The following is a 20,052-nucleotide window of genomic DNA, read 5'->3' as shown; positions in this document are numbered from 1 at the left end:
GCTAACGCAATCCCCTCCTGTACTGAAAGAGAGGTTACAAGCAGGATTTCTACACAACATTTGTGCTATCCTTGTTGTATCACTGCTTCGGGAGCTTAAAGGAGATCAGCAAAAGGGACTGAAGGTCTGGAAAACAAATGTTGAGATGGATAGAGAAACTCCATCTATTCAGCTGACTGGAAGTTAGATAAACGCTAACTTGAAACAAGGTCTAATACCCCAACAGGAAGGAAAACCAGCGCAACAGCTGTGCCTGTGGAAGCAATCTTCTGCAAAGATCATGGCAGTCTTTGAAATAAAACCATATCTTTTCTATAATGTGTATTTCCTAATATGCAATTTTTCTGTAATATAAATTTCTTCCTCTTTCTTAGGCAAAATTATGCAGTATGTGCACGTTAGGAATTCAGACTGGGCCGTCAACTTCAAATCCCTACTCTTTTCTTCTTTGGCTTAACTAATGTTTTACTATATTAAAAATGTGCAACAGCATGCACTTAGGAACTAATAACAATGAAAAAGTCTGCTATAGTTGGGCTCAGCAACTGGAAACATCAGAGGTGACAGATTTGGGAGTATCAAAATTACTTCCAGTCACCAGTATGCAGCAGCTGTGAAAGACAAATGTGATCTGGGGCTATATCTGTCAGTGTATTCCAAGAGAAATTAGGAAGAACTAGTGTTATGCACATGGCACTGGTGCTTAGGAAATACTGATTCAGACTGGAACAGGTGCAGAAAAGGAAAAGGAATGTAAAGTCTACAAGAAGAGACTGGAACAGCATGGCTTGTTTAACTTAGAAAAAAAACAAACCGAAACAAAAAAACAAACAAAAAAAAAACCCCTTCAGAACATCCCAACACTCTCCCTTCCTCTTTCCTCTTCCAAAAAATCATGTTGCTATAAAATCTTTCTTTAAAATACAGGCAGTGAAAAGGACTATTTAAGCTAAAGGACAATATAGGCAGAAAAGTAAATAGTCTGTTAGCAAATGTAAGCTAGAAAAAAAGACATTTGCTAACAAACCAATAACATAACCAACTTTAAACTGGAACTTTATCATCTCAAAAAAAAAAAAAAAAAAAAAAAAAAAAAAAAAAAAAAACACCCTACTTGGCCACAGTTGCAGGAGACTCTGCTTTAAGATTCACAAGGAACTTTCCTGGCAATGTTTCTAGGAAATGTCCATAATTTAAAGTTCATGTGTTGAACCAATTGAACTTCAGCTCTGAAACAACCATATCGTCCTGCTAATTAAGAGGATTTGCTTGTCAAATATTTATTAATGATGTGCTATATGAATTTAATTATGGACTGACAAACTGAAAATGTTATTTTCCTAATTCTGTATATCCTGAGCAGCAATCTCAAACAAAAATGAATAAAATAAAAATATAAATGTCCTCTTAGCAGAAAAGAATAGGTTACATGGCTATTGATTTAGCAATCTATTTTATATACATCACACTACAAAAAGTGTGAATTTTGTGCTCACGAAGGTGCTAGATTGACAGTTCTGAAAGTCAATTGCCTACTGTCTGGTACTACAAAATCAGTGGTGGAAGAAGCATTTTCCATCCACTACCAATGCCAGCATATTTCACTCTTATCTCCAGGAAACTGCCTGACATTCAGACCTAGTCTCTACTGCTGAGAAAATTAGCAACAACATGGGGAGCTGTCAACTGAACTATCCAGACTTACCTACTGAGAAGAGGAGCTAGGTCACCACACACTTTCCAAAGCAGTCCAGGAGTAACTATATGTGCTAACTACTGGAGTGCTAAGTTAAAATGGGAAATCTAGATGCAAAAGGTGCTCTACCTCATTAGTCACCTTGGTTATCTGAGTATAAAGCTAAAAAGAAAGCTTTTTTAACATCATAATTTCTCAAGAGAACTGATAAAGAAATGTAATGGCTTACAGTAGTTACAGCCCAACTCAACTGACCTGAAAAACTACAAGTCAAAGAAAATCCTCTAGCTGTCATCTCAAGTCCTTAAGTTCTCACCTGCTCAGGACCCATGGAGGACAACCCTGAAGTAGGCACAGAGGTCGCTGAGGTCATGCTGATCTGCCCTGTCATCTGGTTCATGTTGTTCATACCACTTGTGTTGGTTGCCATGGATACACTGATGTTCATGTTATTATTGTACATGCTGGTGCTTGCTTGCTGCCCAAAATGTGGTGGGGACTGTTGTGAAAACATGCTACAGCAAGGAATGGAAAAAGCAATGTGTCAGACTTAGAATGCTGAAGCCAGTAAGAAACTACTCTCTGTTTAATATACTTTCAAGCAGAATTTGTACATACTGTTGTTTATGCCAACTTAAAGGAAAGACTGTTTTTCAGCTACATTAATGACTAAGGAGTAGATTTTCAAAATTTAAAGTTCCATGTCTGTGCACAAAAATGCATGCCTTTGCGTGTGAAACTATGGCAGAGGGTACAAATCTGTTATGTGCGTGCATAACAGCCAATTATCTGCCTAAATGGGCCTTGTATACATATTTATATATATCTGGGAAAGTAACTTTTGGATGGAAAGGGAAACACCTTTTTCTCCCTCCATCATTATTACAGCACAGGACTGCTGAGTTGATACTGGATCTGGTTTAATAAGCTTCCTTTTTGCAAAAGTGGCTATTTGCACATATGAATACCAGATTTGCACATATAATTATGGCAAGTGGGCTCACAAATATAGACATGCAGTTGTGCAGAAGTTTATTTATTGATTTTAAGCATCATGTTTTAAAAATGTGGCACCATAAGAAACAACATAAAGTCCAAGATAATTACCCTCCACATTCCTTCAAGGCCTCTGCAAAACAACTTAAGGAAAACTAACTGTGGAAGAGCTCTATCCAAATTTTTTTAAAGTAAAATGCCCAGTGTCTCCCGGACAAGTATGTTCCTATTACACTGAAAATCATATGAGAGGCTTGTTTTTATACATTTCATAAAATGTACTCCTCATTATTTATACATCAGCATTCCCTATTCTTGGAGCATAATCCAATAGTAAATGAATGAGTTATTACTGAAGACATGTACTTAGAAGATCTATGTTACATGGAAATACTGTGGAAGAACTGCATATAGGATGGTACACAGTAACTGTGTTCATATCAACAGATGACTTATACTTCCCCATGAAGCACTGCTCCTGCAGCTGAGGAAATTTTTGATGGTTAATGCGCAACCTCTTACTTGGGTCTCCATTATGCTATGGCCATGCACTGTCAACTATGAAATTTTTTTCTCTGAGCGCCCTGTGGATAGTGGAATGCAACTGCATTCTGGGCACAGGATCAAACTCTGAAAATCCCACAATTCTCTTCCTTTTATTCCATGTCTTCTCAGGCTACCCAAACCAATTTTTAAGTTGTTATCTGGATGGATGAAACAGCACACTACAGATCATTGTGAATACTCAGTGGCTTGTATAAATGCCTTTGACATGTCTCCACTGTAGAACTGCAGTTTGACAAGTCAACCATGAGTCTATCAAGCTGCCACTGCTGCAATTTCATCTGAAGCCACAACAGTGGTAGCTATGCCTCCTGCAGATGCTTCAGGAAGACAATGAGGAAGAGACAAGGATGAGGATGATTAGATAAATCAGTTGCTTTAGGGGCAACCTTACTTGGATCAGCCTCATCACCGATGTACTATTTTCTGGGTTTATTAAATGTGTCAATCTGTGGGAAAACGATTTGTTGTTGAGTGTGAATAGAAAGAGAACCTTCAGAACTTCAGGATGACAGAAGGACTCTGCTAGAGATCTTTGTGCACTCTAGCCTCTAGGGACAGTGGCCGAACACCACCCTGATAGCTCTTCCACAGGAAGAGCTTTCTTTATAAATGTTTACGGTGTGCACAGAAGTGCCAGGGAAAAAAAATCTGCTATTTCATGGAAAGCTTCCATAGGGAAGCACAAGATCAGTGCCATCTGGAAGCTCATTACTGCCTACTGATACTGTTCAACATCTAACCCATTTAGTGTGGACAGATTAATTGTTAGGTTTATACTGACTGGGGCACGGGCCTCAAGTGAAAAGGTGACTGCATGCAGGAGGCATGCTACAATGCTATCAGAGAATGAGAGTTATATGCTGACCCCAAGTATGTGCAAGCGCAAATGAACTGAACCCGGTTGCACCCGGGCATTTAAAGTGGGAGGTGATATCCAATCATTGTAATTCCAGAGCAGCAGAGAACGCGCAGGTTACAGCTCAGCTGGTCCAGGCATGTGGAAAGCAGTGTGGGAGGGCAACAATAAAATCATATGCAGAAGAGATGCATCTGCACAAACATTAGGAACTGGAGCTCATTGTGCAGCATGATTTCTTCAAAAGGACACACAGTGTTTCATCAGTTATTGCAGACGAAGTATTACGTTGTGTGGATGCAGGTCTTTTAGCTATGCACTCACTTTGCCTTGCACGAAGACAGAATTTAAACCAACTCGTCAAGCCAAATTGAAAAGAAATCTCTTTTAGGAGTAGATAGTTAACAATAAACAAACAAATACATATAACAATAAATAAAGCAGTACAGACCATAAATGACACATTATTCTGTATGCATGTTCATTCCGGTTTTGTTCTGGATTTACCTGTTTCCACTCATATTCCCTTGTGCCCACCCATTCATCTCCGTAGAGGACTGATAGGCAGGATTAGCCTGAGACTGCTGAATCATGGGACTCTGCGTGTGCGCCAGTCTTGGGGACATCAGTGGACTTTGAGGAGTGGTGGCCCCTGTGAAGCCTGGATCAGGCTGCTGACTTATACCTAAAGGATAAAATAAAAAATTCAGCCAGCATACATTGTAGGCTAAAACAGAGCAAGAACTGAAACCCGCAGCCATGCCTCATCTGCAACCTATGACCTTGTGTCTCCATGTAGGATCTAGATAAGCAATACATCAAATACATTATCAGCTAAATACTATATGTATAACCTTAAAAAAATATGCACAAGTATGTTGGCTAAATGTGCTCCCTAACATCTGGTAGAGGTCACAGGGAAAAATACTGGTAAGTGACTTTTTTTATGCGGAAACTCCTTTCAAAACAACAAATGAATAAAATATTTTGCTTCAGTCTCTAAATCCAGTTTTGTAGTGAAAGAAGTTATGTACAACCTGTTTACTACGTGACTCTACCTTTTAACTGTTACGTTTAATTTCCAACTCTTTCTAAGAGTTCCTAGAACTTTAAAATTTATATTTCTGTGCCCTTACAAAAATAGACAATTTATTCCATGCAAGCATTTTGCAATTCTGTAAAATCAAAATATGATTGAAATGCAAAGCTGTGATTTTAAACAGAGTTTAAGCTTAACAGATTTTAACAAAGTTTAAACTTAAGCTGTGAGTTTAAACAGATTTTAAAATGTCAATTATGTGCAAGAATTTTGTGCTAGTAACTTTGGTCTTAAGTTCATCCAGAGCAGCATTCAATTGAAACAAGCCACTCTTAACACTGAAGTAAGAATTCTATGAAATCTATTCCTATATCCACTGTCTGAATTACTTATACTCATTTTATGATAAGGAATAGAGAAGTTAACATAATGTGTATTAATTTTTGTAAAGAAATAACAAATCTGTGGAGTGAAAAGACTATTACTCTTCAGAAACTAGTGTAAAGGATAACTGATGAATAGAATAGATAGCGAATTTAGAATTGGGTGAAATTTGTATTAGTTGTATCAGTAGAACATGCAGATACATAATATTTGATGCAATTTTAATGTAACTTTTACAATATATTTAGAGAAAGAAAGTTCTTTAACAATAACTGTGTGGACATAGTGGACCCATGTACCTCTAGAACAAAACAGCATACAGCTTCTTAAAATATATGAACAAAATAGTATTACACATGGGCTTAAAGAAAGGAATGCCTTATCTGACACTAATTTTTACTGTTTAAACTCAATAGTTAAGTTGCTAATTTGATATCATTATGAACAAGCAAAGGGTTACATTTTTGAAAGAATTTGTCTGATTTTTTTTTAGCTACTCCCATAATCAAGATGCAAAGAATAAAGCACTATCACAATGATATAAAAACATTCTGTACAGGTTTGCTTCTGATGAAGCTTCTGGTCATTTTGCTCTGTCCACCAACATCAATTCATTTCTTTTTCTTCATTTCCACTTTTACTGTGTGTGTTGGGTGGTTTATTCTAGTCAAAATTCAGAGCCCATAAACCCTATACGCACATGTATACATATATGTGAATGCATCCCTATTTGTGTGTGCATGTATCAACGAACACACACACTGCACTTCTGCTATTGCTCAGTGAAGACCTGCGCTGAGAGAAATCGTGAGCTAGGTAAGTGGAAGGAACCACACCAAACTTGAGGCGTGAGGACAAGCCCAAACCATCCTTCCGCATTTCCCACTGTATCCCAGTTAAGCAGACCCGGGGGGCCCTGCGAGGAGTTGCGGGAGGGGAGCTGGGCCCGGGACGATACTGGGGAGGAAGGGCTGCCCACAGGCATTGGGGGTAAATCCAGTACCGTAGTTTGGAGGAAACGGAAACTGCTGTGCATTTGCCTGCGGGATCCGTGGGTTGCTCATGGTTGCTGGTATGCCACCGGCGGCCACCATGCTGGGGGTCATGCTCAAGCCCTGCCCTCGCATCATCAGCGTTCGCTGCTGCACCTGCTGCTGCTGCTGCATCTGCCGCTGCCTCAGGTGCTGGCTCAGGATCTCCCGCTGCCTCTGGGCCAGCATCTGCGCGTTGATCGGGCCCTGCGGGGAAACGATGCCGTCGTCGCCAACAACGCAGCACGTGCCAGCGGAGGCAGTGCTGCGCGAACCATCGCAAAGGTGAAAACTCTTTATTCCTCCTTCCCTCCCCCCAAATGGAGGGAAACTTGATTAATATGCAGTTATATCACCTTTCTAGTAGACAAGCATCCACCCTGTGTGAGTATGGGAAAGACTCTAAAACAAGCAAATGCTTTATTATCATGTAGACTGCTTTATTTGTTTTCAGGACCTGCTTTATAATTTTTGTACGTATTTACAACATAGCATTGGTACTCTGTTTAGATTAATACGGGGGAGAAACAGGAAAACAAAGTGAGTATTGCTAAAGTACTATTTCCCTCACCTGTGTTGGCACTCCAGGTCTCAAAGACAGATTCATATTGGAGACACTGCTGATCTGATTGATCAGTGGCTGCCGATTCTAAAGAAAAGAAAAATTAACCCAAGAGTTGTTAGAAGGAAAAAAGAGAGGAATAGGGGGAATTTTATATACATAGGTGTACATTTACATACTTAGGTATATACATCTTCTTTCCAGCTGATTTATTTGAGGGCCTGCTTTTACAGATTTAGGTATAGACTATTTTTCCTGCTCAAATCCTGTCATCATCCACAGAATCCTACTTTTTAAGGAGACAATGCACTGTACAAATGAAACGCAGGCACTAAGCTATTCTGCCTTTACAATTTTTATCTTTTTTGAGTTTATGACTGGACTGCTGAGGACTTCCGACTGGACGTCGAACTAGGCTCTGTAGTTTTTATATACTTGAAAATTATTGTTTAAGAATGAAACAATGAACAACAACTTAAAATAATCCTCAACTGTAGACTAAGGTGAAAAAAAGGATGTAGATAACAGACAAGAATAAAATAAGTAGATCGCTGGAAGAATCAAGATATAACTAACAGAAAAGGATCTATACAACGACAAGCACTGCCGCAGCCTCTCAGAACTACTTAGACCCAGACTTAAATACTTGTGCAAAATTACAAAAATAATTCTTGCATAATATTACAAGAATAACGAAAAGGCGAAAGAAAGATCAAGAAAGAGAATACACAAGGTACTTTCTCGGCAAACTCATTATGGCTTTTACTTTAAAAGTGGAAGTAAACAGCAATAATATAGGGTATGCATGTGAAAACTAGGCAGTTCAGAGCAAGCGGTAAGTTAGCACACGTAGCCTATGACTGCGCCAATGTAAAGCAGCATAAGAAACAGGCTCTACCTGCTGTGCTTGGAGCCTGTGTTGAAGCTGAAGTCTCAGCTGATTTGGCTGGTTCTGCACTATGCCAGCGGGCCGGAGGCCAGGCCTCGGCTGCATGCGCAAGGCTGCGTAACCCGGCCGCTGTCCCATGGGGTGGAAGTTTGGGTCCTGCATGGGTGCATAGCTGCCCTGGGCCAGCTGCGCCTGAGATGCATACTGCTGGGTGAACACAGAGGCCTTCTGGTCCAGAAGCATGCTTGAGTCCTGACTCGAGAAGGTCTCTGGATCTACAGCTTGGCTCTGCGTAAATACATGAACAGAAGTATATACCAATGGTTGGTGGGACAGAGTTTTCTACAGGACTGTATGAGACTCATACAGCTACTCCACAAAAACATCCTTCTAAAACAGGAACATTTTTACGTTAGAAAATCATGTACATTTTCCTTGATAAAAGATAAAACCTAAACAAAAGCAAATTATATTTTTGAGTGTTAAAATATTTTTAAGAAGACTACTTTTTCTTATCTTGCCCCCTTTTTTTTAAAGGAAGGCCCATTCTTTGCAATGTTCTTAACATAGCCATTGAAGCATTCTTCTAGTGAATAAAATGTGAGATGACAAACTTTCTATAAAAATCTGTAAATAAAGCAATGTCACTAAATTTTTGTCATTGAATCAGAGATAAATTCAAAGGTATTACACATGAGTAAGATCAGAAGTATAGATTTTTATCAGTATTATTAAGCTAAATAGAAATAAAGATTCTTAAACCTATTAAAGACACTATGTGAACAGAGAGTCTAATTCTTTCAGGACTTTTTCGCACAAACTAATTACCTGTTAGATTGAAATCTAGTTAACACAATTCTAAACTCTATTCTAGATACTTTCCTTCCTCTCTACCAACAATAATTGTATAGCTTAATTGTATAGCACACTCACCTTGGGAGACAAGTTAATCTGAATTTCAGTGCCCTCATGAAAACAAGACTTCAAATACCTATAGAAATACTTGATGGATACTTTTAAAACCATGTTCTAAATTGTGACATTTCTCTTATTTGTGAAATTCTTTGACCGTTTAAATAGAAATATATTTACCATTTAGTTTCAAATAAAACAGTCTACACGCTATTTTGGTGGAGCTATTCCAAAAGCCATACACTACCGCATGAATGTTTCACATCACAGAACTGAAGTTCACCACTAAATTATCTCCAGCATAGCACTTTGCTATGTTCTGTATTGTACCAAATAGTGTGGCGTGTCTTTTTCTCATGTACAAAACAGGGTTTCATTGGTCCTATTTCATAGTTATAGAAAGTCCGCAGACTCGAAGAGACAGAAGTAGTACCTAAAACGCAGAGCTATTTCAGAAGATATTTCCAGGATGCTGATGAGTGCTTGGTAACGCAATGGACATTCTGGGCAACATGTTCATCTCAAAATATCAAACCATTATAGAGGCAAATGTGACTGCGTTAGAAATACGGCAGAAACATCAAGCACTGTAATCTGTCCCCCTAATCTTTTCTTTAAAAAAAATTTTATCACTTTATTTTGCATCACGTAAGATTGAAATGGACAAGAACCAACTGAAAACTAACAATAAAAATCTGTGAAAAATAACAGATTAAAAATAATAGAAAAACCCTGTGCTTCAAAGTATAGGAAGCATGTTCCTAACTTAAACAAAAAACCTACAGTTTTAAGTGCTTGGAGTGAAATCAGCTGCTTCAGGTGAAACTGATTCCTTAACTCACATCAATGAAATAAGGGAAAAAAATAAGAGTGAAGTTACATGTTACAGTTTTGCTCATTCATTTACTGCTACCATAGCACAAAAGTGTCGATCTTGCTCCCCAGCTCCTAGGTGCTCATATTCTCCTTTCTTCTTTCCTGCCTCTGTTGCCAGCCCTGATTTTACCTTTCTCCCACACAATGAGTTTTTCCTCTATCTGCCAGACCAGCAAAAGTTTGGTTTTGGTCTGGTTAGTTGTCTGAACTGTGTTGCTGCATCACAGGGTCAGAAGAACAACCTGAACTAGATGAAGGTGGTGGGTGGAGGAAGAAAGCACGAGGCTGGGGTGAAGGAAGCTCTTTGGTTGACGCTGAGCTGTTAAGCTGACTCCAACTACAATTCCTTAACTTCACCTTAGCTTGCCAGGAGCGGGTTTTATAATGTACACATAATAGTATCTTTAAAATTTTCCCTCCCTTGTGTAACACACTTTTTACCTCTATCTTGACCACTCATAAAGCAGTTTCTGGCACAGGCAGTGCAGCATACCTGGCTAACCAGTTCAGGTATTCCGAGGGCCCTGTCAATTTCTTCCAGACCATCAAAATTCCTTAATGCCATGTAAAGCTGATCCATGAGGGCACCCTCATCGCTCGGGGACTCTGACGAAGGATGATTGCACAACAGGTCGTCTGGTGAGCTGCCAAACGGTTGCCTGCAAAAACATGAATGTTACATGGGTAAACAGCTGCTGAAAAATGAGGACTAGTATCAGAGGATTAGTACTCAGATGGAACTAACAAGTGGAGACAGAAATTATTTTAATAGCTACTAATTTTGTTTAGAAACCTATTCCGAATGCAAGTCATGCTTCCCAAAGAAAAGAGCGTGAATAACGTGCCTGTCAAGACCCTACAAGCACAGTGTATTCAACAAGTATGTGAGTGTGCCAGAGATGTCTGAGTGCTGAATTCATAGAACAGGCTCAAAAAAAGGAGCTCAGGAGTCACTATAGAATATATTCACTGAACGCATAAGAAAGTCTAAAGGGAGAATTAACTTTTTAAACTACTCTAACTCTGAATTATAGATGTTAGACTAATGTACTATCATAACTAGACAAAGGAACTCATTTCCATACACAGTCTTATCTAGTTTTCTGGCAGTCTAAGCAAGTGGAAGAGGTCACAGATTGATCTGAGGATCATCAGAGCCTGCAAAAACTGAACAGTGGCAGTAGACAGCCAGACGTAGGAAGAAGCTCGAGGAAAAAGATATTCCTCTTGTCTGCAGCAAAACAGCTTGCGAGTTTAACCCATCTGTCAGAATTGCTTGCTTGGGTACCAGCTGATGCACTTGGTGAGGTGCCTCGGAATGGTGTCGGCAAGAATTTGGGCACTGTCACGCAGAGTGTGCGGGCTCTGCTGATCCTGCTCGCCTCACCACCCAGTTTGTATGCAAAGCACACTCGCAGTTGTAAAGGTGAAAGAAAACTTATCCCAAACCCAAAGGACAAAGCACACCAAGAAATAAACCAATTCTGAAACAGCGCCTTATCAGCAGGCAAAGGATGTATTTTTATTTTGTGCAGCTCACAACAAGCCCTACTTTAAGCACACTACTACAAGGCTACAACAGAAAACATGAAGAGCAAAGCATTTTGCAACCAAAGACAACTACTCTACGGTAACGTACTATCCCAGATAATTACTCAGAACCAACAGCAGCTGTCACACTTGGAGAGAGGAAACAGCATGATTTGTGAACCCTTTTTACGTGTCTTTCTTTGGAAAAACAAAAAAGTCCCTCACGTCTCTGTAGTTAGTTTCCATAATGAAATAAATGTTTAGCATTAAAGTCTAATCCCTACATCAAAGCTATGTAGAAGGGAAGAGATGTATCATCAAGTCATACACCTAAAAAACCAAAGGACAGTAAACAGGGAAACCAACAAAAACTTATAATTTTTAATTAGATCTCAGTCACTAAAGAATAAATATACATATATGATGCATATGATCTTTCCACACATTTCAAAAATATAAATGAATCAATCATGTATAAAAAATTTCTACCACTCTCACAGGGGAGGAGCAAAATAACAAGATCTTTCAATTAAATTCATTGCATGTTTTGAAAGAGACTTATAAGAAAGGCACTATGACCTGGAAAAGTAGTCACTGCAGCTAGCAAAAAAAAAACCCTTCCAAATAAATGAGCATGAATACACAGTTTTTACTTTTTTTTTAAAAACCATATATGTCAAGTTCTGAATGTCAAACAATTGCAAGTCCTTTTTAAAAAAATTTCTTTTATATACAACGTTTGATTTTTCTCTAAAACAATTATGTACTTTTCTCACAACTTAATTGTGTAACAGATTACATGACCAAGGTTTGGAGGGTGAAAAATGATACAACTATCCGAAATAGTGGCAGCATTTACTGTGATATAGAACTTTTAATTCTTCCAACAAGAAAACTGTCAAAAAAAAGCAATTATAACTATTGCTGGAACATGTATACATTTCATAAGCATAAAATACTTCAAGAATAAAATTGATACAAGTTTGATGAATATTTTACATAGGAATTCCTTTCCATGAAGCTTATAAAACATGAGATTGTTAAGATCTCTCCACGTGACACCAAGACTTACCTGTTCTGACCACCAAAAGTTGCCTGCTCTATAGGCAAGATGCTGTCGGGCCACGGTGCAGTTTGATTGGGAGGAGCCTGCTGTTGGCTATACTGAGGTCCCCCTATATTCATCTCCAATTCAGATGGCCCTAATGAAGAAAAATAACCACATAAAATCTGTGAAAAGCACCAGTTTTGATGTTAATTCTTTCAATTGGATTATCTATTGTACAGTAAAACCAAATGAAGACATTAAGACTTAGTCATGTTGCACTTCAAAAGCACCATGAAACTATTGTTAAAAATTCTTTTAAAATTTGAGTAGATATCAAGAGAACTCTGAAAACAGATCAAAACTGTAAGAGAACAGAGACAACAGCACAAATACAAAACCTAACAGGAACTTATTGCAGGAGATAAACATAAAAATAACAACAACAGATAAAGTCAATACCGTAACGTACTTGCTTGTAGTTGTCAATAAACAATGCACTGACCAAGCACAATGAGAGCACTTATACTGTTTCCTCCTCCTCAAAACACCCTCTAGTCTTTGATAAACAAGAGCAACTTTATATCCTCTTTCTTAGGTCACATTACTATGTGGCTAAAGAATATTGCTCATATCATCACACGCTTTAAAAACTAATGTTTTACACATACTCCCACTTACACAGGAAACTTTCCCTGTTGAATATCTAATTCTTGGAATACTTTCCTCATCAAATCTAGAATTGAAGTGAGGGTTTCCTTTTTTTTTTTTTTTTTTTTTTTTGGTGTTTCATCTTTTCCAGCTCAGCGCATGCAAAGCGGCACAGCTGACTTACCCATATTCATGACCTGAGAGGGGAGCATCTGCCGCGGGCCGGGCTGGCTGCTGGGCCGCAGGGGAATGCTGGCTGTGGGGTTACGTATCATGCCTCCTTGGATGGGCCTGCTCAGGGCGCTGGTGGTGGGCGCGCAGGTCACCCTCACAGCAGAAGCCTGGCTCCCCCAGTCTCCAGAAGTCATGGCAGGCCGAGGGGCATTGCCACCAATCAGTCCTGCACAAAAGCCAGAGAGACTCAGGTGCAGCAACATGATGCAGAACGACTTCAGCATTACAACCGGCTGGTTAGCCGAATTTTTAGAGAGAAAAGTGCAGCAGTTTTCCTCAAACCCATCGCATCACAACTGCCTGTCCAGATGTGCAGAGCCACAGAACGGTGCATGCCGCTGCTTAGTCAAGGGGCTGCAGACCATTATACATTTTACATAAGGAAGATCCTTTCATCATTTCTGAAACGCTGCTGAGGGTAAGCGGTCCCACACGTACCCAGCAACAGGTGCCGAGGGTGTGTGGATAGCGCTGACTTCCTTCCTCAGGAAATGAATCACGTTTGCTGATGTGTGCGGCAGGGCTTTACTTTCTAAGCGCTAAGTGAGAATGAAGATTTGAGTAACAACGTGCTATCACTACGCACACTTCCAAATTAGGAGGATTAAATTTAAACTTGCATTTGCACACATCTCCTGGCAAGTCTTTTCATTCAGAACCAAGAGCCCTCTTAGGGGGCTCACCCAAATAATCTTGAACCAATAGTCAGGGCAGGGAAACCACTCACAGGAACTTTCCGATAGATGCTGAAGTTCATTACCGTTATTTCAGGGGAAGTCCTCCTACGTCTACAGTAAACAACTGATACAGTTTATTTACACTTGGAATATACAGAGTACTACGCCCTGACACTAGTTTAAAAAAAAGCCCCCAGAACTGTTTATTCATAGCATTTAAACAATTCAATTTTGTACAGTTAAGGGACCAGATAAATCACTGTTTTCAGATTGGACTACTGGTCTCTAGCTACATTTTGCATTTGCATTTAAACGAATGCTAAAAATTCCCCCAAATATTTATTATTCACCAGTCTAACTATGACATATAATCAAGGAGGAAAACCCTCTAAAGAGGGTCATTGTCTTAGCTGCAGTACAAAATTTGCTTCCATAATACAACCTCAGGTTTGCTCTCTTTTATTTGCATACATATTCTTTTAGCTGAAAGATGTGGTGCACTAAACCAAATGGCAGGAATATAGATTATACACTCTAACTTGTATACATAAGATGAATAATATCCTCTAGCATGTATATATAACATGAAAGTAACAGGACACTTGAAAGACCACAAGTTGACCTCTAAACTGCTCAAACAGGATACTTCAGTGTCTAGCAGTATGTGTTTTTAAATACCGATGCAAACTAAATACACAACTTTGACAGTGAACAGTCTGTTAAAACGACTTACAATTTCCAATTATTCAAAGTTTTTAGCTGTTGTTTCACACTTGGATAGCCTCAGACTATACACTAGTTGAAATAAGTCATTCAGTCAAACTTTTCCTGTGATACCCTGTCTGGTATCTTGGAATAGCATTAAGGTAACATGAAGAAATCAATGCACTGCAAACCAGGCACAATCCATGACACAGTTTAAAGATGTAGTACTACAGTAGTACTCAATGTAGTACTATAACAACTTCTGATGATTCCAAAAAAGTTTGTATTTTAGAAAACAACATAAAGGATTTGTATTTTTGTTCATTTAAAATGAAAACTAATACTAATAAATTAAGGATAAGTGAAGGCAACAACAGTCTCCAGAAAATATTTGTGGTAAGGGCAGCCACATTGCCCACAAATTTGTTTCAGGACTTTGCCAATCCAAGACTCAGATGAATCTGGAATAGTGACGTGAACAAATTATAACTGCCAATACAGTGACTTCATCTACAAGTTTTCAGGTAAGTGAACAGCAGTGTGCAAAGAGCACACCTAAAAAATCTGCATTTTGAAATAGAAGTTTAAAACAAACATGCCAACACAACCCTCCCCACTAAACCCAAGTGTACAAAATACACCCTGTACTTTTAATAGCCATAACATTCAGTTACACATGATATAGTCTATTGATCAAATATATGAGAACAAACGGAAAGATTTCTTACCTGTGCTACTGTTCCCTAAAGTTCCTTGGTTTCCTATCATCCCCTCATTCCTGCCCATCAGTCCTGGCTGAGGTATCACTGAATACGGGCTACCGGTTCTTATGGGTGGGAAATTCCCTGCGCCTGCTGGATTCTGCAGTGTGATGTCAAGTGGTAAATTCTGGTTTGGCAATAACCTGCCCAGTTGCCCTGCTCGTGGGTTATTAAAAGCTAGACAGGAGGAACGAACAGAAAACAAAGTTACAAGAATGTAAATTTTACTTGTAAAAAAAACCAAAACAAAACCAACTCCAAATACACTTCAAGCTCTAGAGTCGAGTTATTTAATGCTGCAAAACTAGCCTATGCCGTATCTGTGAGAGAAACATCCCTCTAGACATTTTAATATACATTCCAAAGTGGAACAATCTGACATCAAAATGGATATGACTTATATTTTTAAAACTTCAAATGATGCAATTTGACTGACTGAAGAATAACTACAGTAAAATATACCACTATGCAATGTGCGTGCTACTACCAATTAATCTTATACCTAGTGGGACTGTAATTGAGTGCAGATGTCATCCTGAGGCAGACTGTTAGGATTATCCAACAGTCTTGAAAGTTTTCCAACATAAGCTGTGCCCCTGAAGAAGTTACTAAAATTAAGGACAGATTGAGGCTGTATTGAATCCTGTAGCCCCATTTCTCTATCTCCCTCCTAAAAAAAATTTTTTTTACATCTCTTGTCATTAATAAACACTTTCATGATACAGCAACAATGAATAAAGTGTCCAGATTGAGAGCGATAACACCACAGTATCCTGGAAAACAGGATTGTACTTCATGTTTATTGTCACCTGTATAGAAATATTTTTTTCTGTTGAGGCCCTTTCGTGTTTTGTGCTCTTAAAATCAGCCTCTGCAAAGAAACCTACAAGCTGTTCTAGAAAAGTGAAGTTCAACTCTTGGCAGGCAAGCAGCTGGGTCAGCTGGTCTTTGGGAAATCTTCCAGTGCATGAAACCTGTGCATGTGCACAAGTACTTCTCAAACAAGAACCAAATACTGAGTGTCTGCTTACTTGATTCCAACTCTAATCATATCAACAAAATACATATAAATACATAAATTATTTTTGAAATATTATTATTTGCAACAATTTCTCACAGTTTTCACTAGGACAGTCTCTGATTTAATGGCATCTTTTAAGCAACTTCTCCATTTTTAGTCACTGCATTACAAAAAAGACAAAGAACTTCTTTCTTCAGATCACAATATTGATACTTCTGAATTTAAGAACTCAGATGATGTTTATTGAGCTTGTTAAAAAGTACGGAAACATCTTATTACAAAAGTCTCTGGCTTTTCTTCTTACTTTATGAAACCAGATTATAGGAACCTACTTCATTTTTTTTATTATTCTGTCAGCTGGACTTGCTTATATGTGCGTATAGAGAATAAATTACTTCAAATAAACCTCATTCCTAACCATCAGGTTAGGAAAAATTTTCTGTTCAATATCTGTTCAAACAAGCAAGTAAAACTTACAAGACGAAACCGACCTCCTCAAGTGCAGGGGCACCATAAAGTCTAAAGATAGAGCTAAAATCTCACTTAAGTGACAACTTCTGGACAGTTTGCTCCAGCAGTTTGAAAAGTAACACAAATGAGGAAGTTATAATCCAGGTAACTTTATAAGCAATCACTGATCCAACAAAAAGAAAAGCTGGAAATGCAGCACAAAATAGCAACATGGTTCACGACGTGATGGTGCTCAGATCTTCAGATCACACAGTCAGAATAAGGCCAAGGGAGGCTCCCTGTTTTCCCCTCAAAAAACTTCAGGAATCTCACAAATCTAGCAGTTTTCAATTCTTTCAAAAACTTGAAAAAAATCTTTTAAAAACAGATTAAAATATTTAGGGTATTTTCATGTAAAAGCTTTAACAAATGAAGGCAAATAATTACTTTGGAAAAAATCAAAATAAAATTACTTTTGGGATTATATATGATTTGACATTGATTCTATGTTACTTTTATGGGAGCATAAGAGAAGTTGCTCATTATGTCTCTACACTTGTTTTCTGTATGCTCTTATGCTGATAACAAAGCAGAAAATCTCTAGAGAAATTAGATACAGACATGAGGCTGAGGTGGGGGAAAAAGTTTTAGGGTGCTAATTTACATAGGAAATGATGCCTTTTTCTTTTTTGTAAGCAAAACTGTTGCTAACCAGTAAGACATGCCCATTTACAATCATACTGTTACTGTACTGCCAGTAGCTTTGAAAATAGATTTAAAGACAAAGACGTGAAAATGTTTCCAAAGTTTCTTCTGCAATATGATACACAGAAATGAAGTAAATAACAATGTATTTATATGATAAAATTAAAAGCAATTAAAAATATACTATGTGATAGTCCTGTACATTAAACATTTGGATACCACACATGATCTAAACAACTCAAGATAATTGAAAGATTTAGCTCAGTAAAATCTCTGACAAAAACAGGATGGCAAAATAGTTTCTTTTCCCAACATGGTAATGAGTACAATGTAACATAAAAAAAGACTAATCATTTGTCATTAATCTTACTCTAAATCACCCAAAGAATATTAATGACAGACAAAGTCATCCAAATTCATTGACTACCAGTGAAAATGTTAACATTTCACTGGAAAAAACTCTTGGGATTACATCACATTTAAAAAGAAAATAGCTAACAGGAAGCCAGAGCAAAGGGTTAACTTAGGAAAGGCAAAGAGCCTGTGCCACACTGAAAGGAACCACCTCATTTCAGACAGAATATTCTTAAGATTTCAACTGCACAGAGACTTTTCTCCGACTTAGGTGCTGCTGCTGTGAACTTTCCCATACTTTAAAAATGAGCACAATACATCTCTATGAACATCCTTCTTTGAACAACATTCACACTGTTTCAGTATATTATAGTTTAAGGAGCTGTGGTGTTTTTCATATAAATTTAAATGTTAATATTCATCTAAATGTTTCTAGTAATAATTTGAGTTCGCTTGAAAGTGGAATGGTGTTATTCTTGAAAAAATGGTTTCTTTTAATAGCAACAAAATGACTTTTGTTTATTGAAAGCATTATCTAAATACTATGTTTGAAAATAACATACTGGTATATATGGAGGTAACAGATGCTGTCATCCAAGCTGAGGGAAAAAACTAAGCAGTGGTTTTTATGCTATTTTCTTCAACATTCATCAACAACTTCCCTGTCTTGCTTTCAATTATTTTTACAGCAGTAGATCAATATTCCTCTCCTGATTTGTAATTTTTATTAACAAAGTTAAGGACTGTCAGCTAGAAAGAAACTCAATTAAAAGCCACAATTTCAAAATTAGTTTAGGCATTCCTTTTAATCATATGCCTTTGTATTAATCTTGTGGTTTTAGAAGAACACGCTTTGAAAAGCTTCTCTCTTTTATCTAAAGAACTGGTTTAAAAAAAAGGAATCTGCACCAAAACAAAATGCACACACTCACAATGTGAAGAGCCTCACACAACACTAGCATAATACATAACCATAGCAGCTGTCTTTTTTTTTTTTTTTTTTTTTTTTTTTTGGATAGAAAGATGTTATTTTGAGTAGCCCTTATGGCCCCTCAAAGAGGCACTGATTTCCAACATACTATGTGAATGATATGTAATCGTCAAATGTGTTTCAAAATAACACAACCACAGATGGCGCCATCTCATCACTGAAAAGGAGAAAATGCTGGGAAACTGCCTAGTTCCTAGCCTGGCCAACCTAGAGGCATGACAAGGACAACTTTTTGAGTTCTCAGTCTTTTTGAACACTCGCAATAAGGCAAACTCACTGCTCTGTGAAATCCTCATTGCTGGTTTCTGGGTGCCCACAGACGTGCTGGAGCTGCTGTCACTGGCGAGCTGCATGAGGTCATTGATGATGGCTTGCTTGTCAACGGAGCCCGCCGGCGCGCCTGCTCGGCTATCGGGGAAAAGCTGCGGTAACTGGCTGTTCTGTAGGTCATCCAGGATCTCCTCCAGGTTGTCCAACTCACTGCCTGGCTGCAAGGGAAAAAAGAGCACATGTTGCGGCTCATCTGCTGACAACGTCCTGCTCTTACAGCATGTGAAGTAACAAACCACTGCTAGGTCTGCAGAGACTTCAGACGTTTCCTCCAAGACACCTGGGGTGCAGGAAGCTTACTAGGTGGTAGAGAAAAACCTGTGCCTGCCTCCCATGGCTTCACCACCCCTTGTTTGGGGAACTAGTGCTGCCCACAACATTGGCGCCCCGTTCACAGCCCGGTATCAGGAAATGCAGAGAGCCACACTATACGTACCTCGTGCAAAGGGGAACTGGGAGGATGCTCTCTGTGCACTCCACGATCTGCACAGGCAGCACGTACAATTTGACAGAAAGAGACATCCAACAGTGAGGAAGGTGGAGTTTTATGTTGGAATATAACAAATATTCCTTTCAGCACAATCACATTTCTAGTTGCTCTATGAGTTGATTAAAAATGTATGATGGAAAAGTTGCTCCATGGCTGAAACAACTCTCCATACATATTTTCTTTATTACATTAAAAATCTTAACACTGAATAACTCTACAGAAGTTAACCGGAAAGAAATGTGTAATTCAATAAAGTTCTATAAATTAACAATTGTCAATTACATAGTAGATTTAGGAATT

The 20,052-nt window shown here is 38.4% G+C and overlaps 1 protein-coding gene across 6 annotated transcripts in view; it reads right to left on the bottom strand.

Moving 5' to 3' along the window:
- The window catches only part of NCOA2 (nuclear receptor coactivator 2), a 184,104-nt gene that overhangs the window by 11,950 nt on the left and 152,102 nt on the right, over positions 1–20,052 (bottom strand). For 5 of the 6 annotated variants that reach the window (XM_062570289.1, XM_062570288.1, XM_062570290.1 and 2 more), the window contains 10 exons: positions 19,210–19,420; positions 15,379–15,588; positions 13,219–13,434; positions 12,411–12,540; positions 10,302–10,467; positions 8,030–8,308; positions 7,141–7,218; positions 6,542–6,776; positions 4,623–4,800; positions 2,013–2,211 (listed from right to left, as the gene is read on the bottom strand). In XM_062570289.1, coding sequence (XP_062426273.1) covers positions 2,013–2,211; positions 4,623–4,800; positions 6,542–6,776; positions 7,141–7,218; positions 8,030–8,308; positions 10,302–10,467; positions 12,411–12,540; positions 13,219–13,434; positions 15,379–15,588; positions 19,210–19,420 — 1,902 coding nt within the window. The remainder of the gene's footprint in view (positions 1–2,012; positions 2,212–4,622; positions 4,801–6,541; positions 6,777–7,140; positions 7,219–8,029; positions 8,309–10,301; positions 10,468–12,410; positions 12,541–13,218; positions 13,435–15,378; positions 15,589–19,209; positions 19,421–20,052) is intronic. The other variant, XR_009957682.1, reaches the window with a different exon arrangement.

The sequence above is a fragment of the Rhea pennata genome, chromosome 2 (assembly GCF_028389875.1).
Source record: "Rhea pennata isolate bPtePen1 chromosome 2, bPtePen1.pri, whole genome shotgun sequence".
Classification (NCBI taxonomy): Eukaryota; Metazoa; Chordata; class Aves; order Rheiformes; family Rheidae; genus Rhea; species Rhea pennata.
This window is presented reverse-complemented; position numbering and strand designations above follow the sequence as displayed.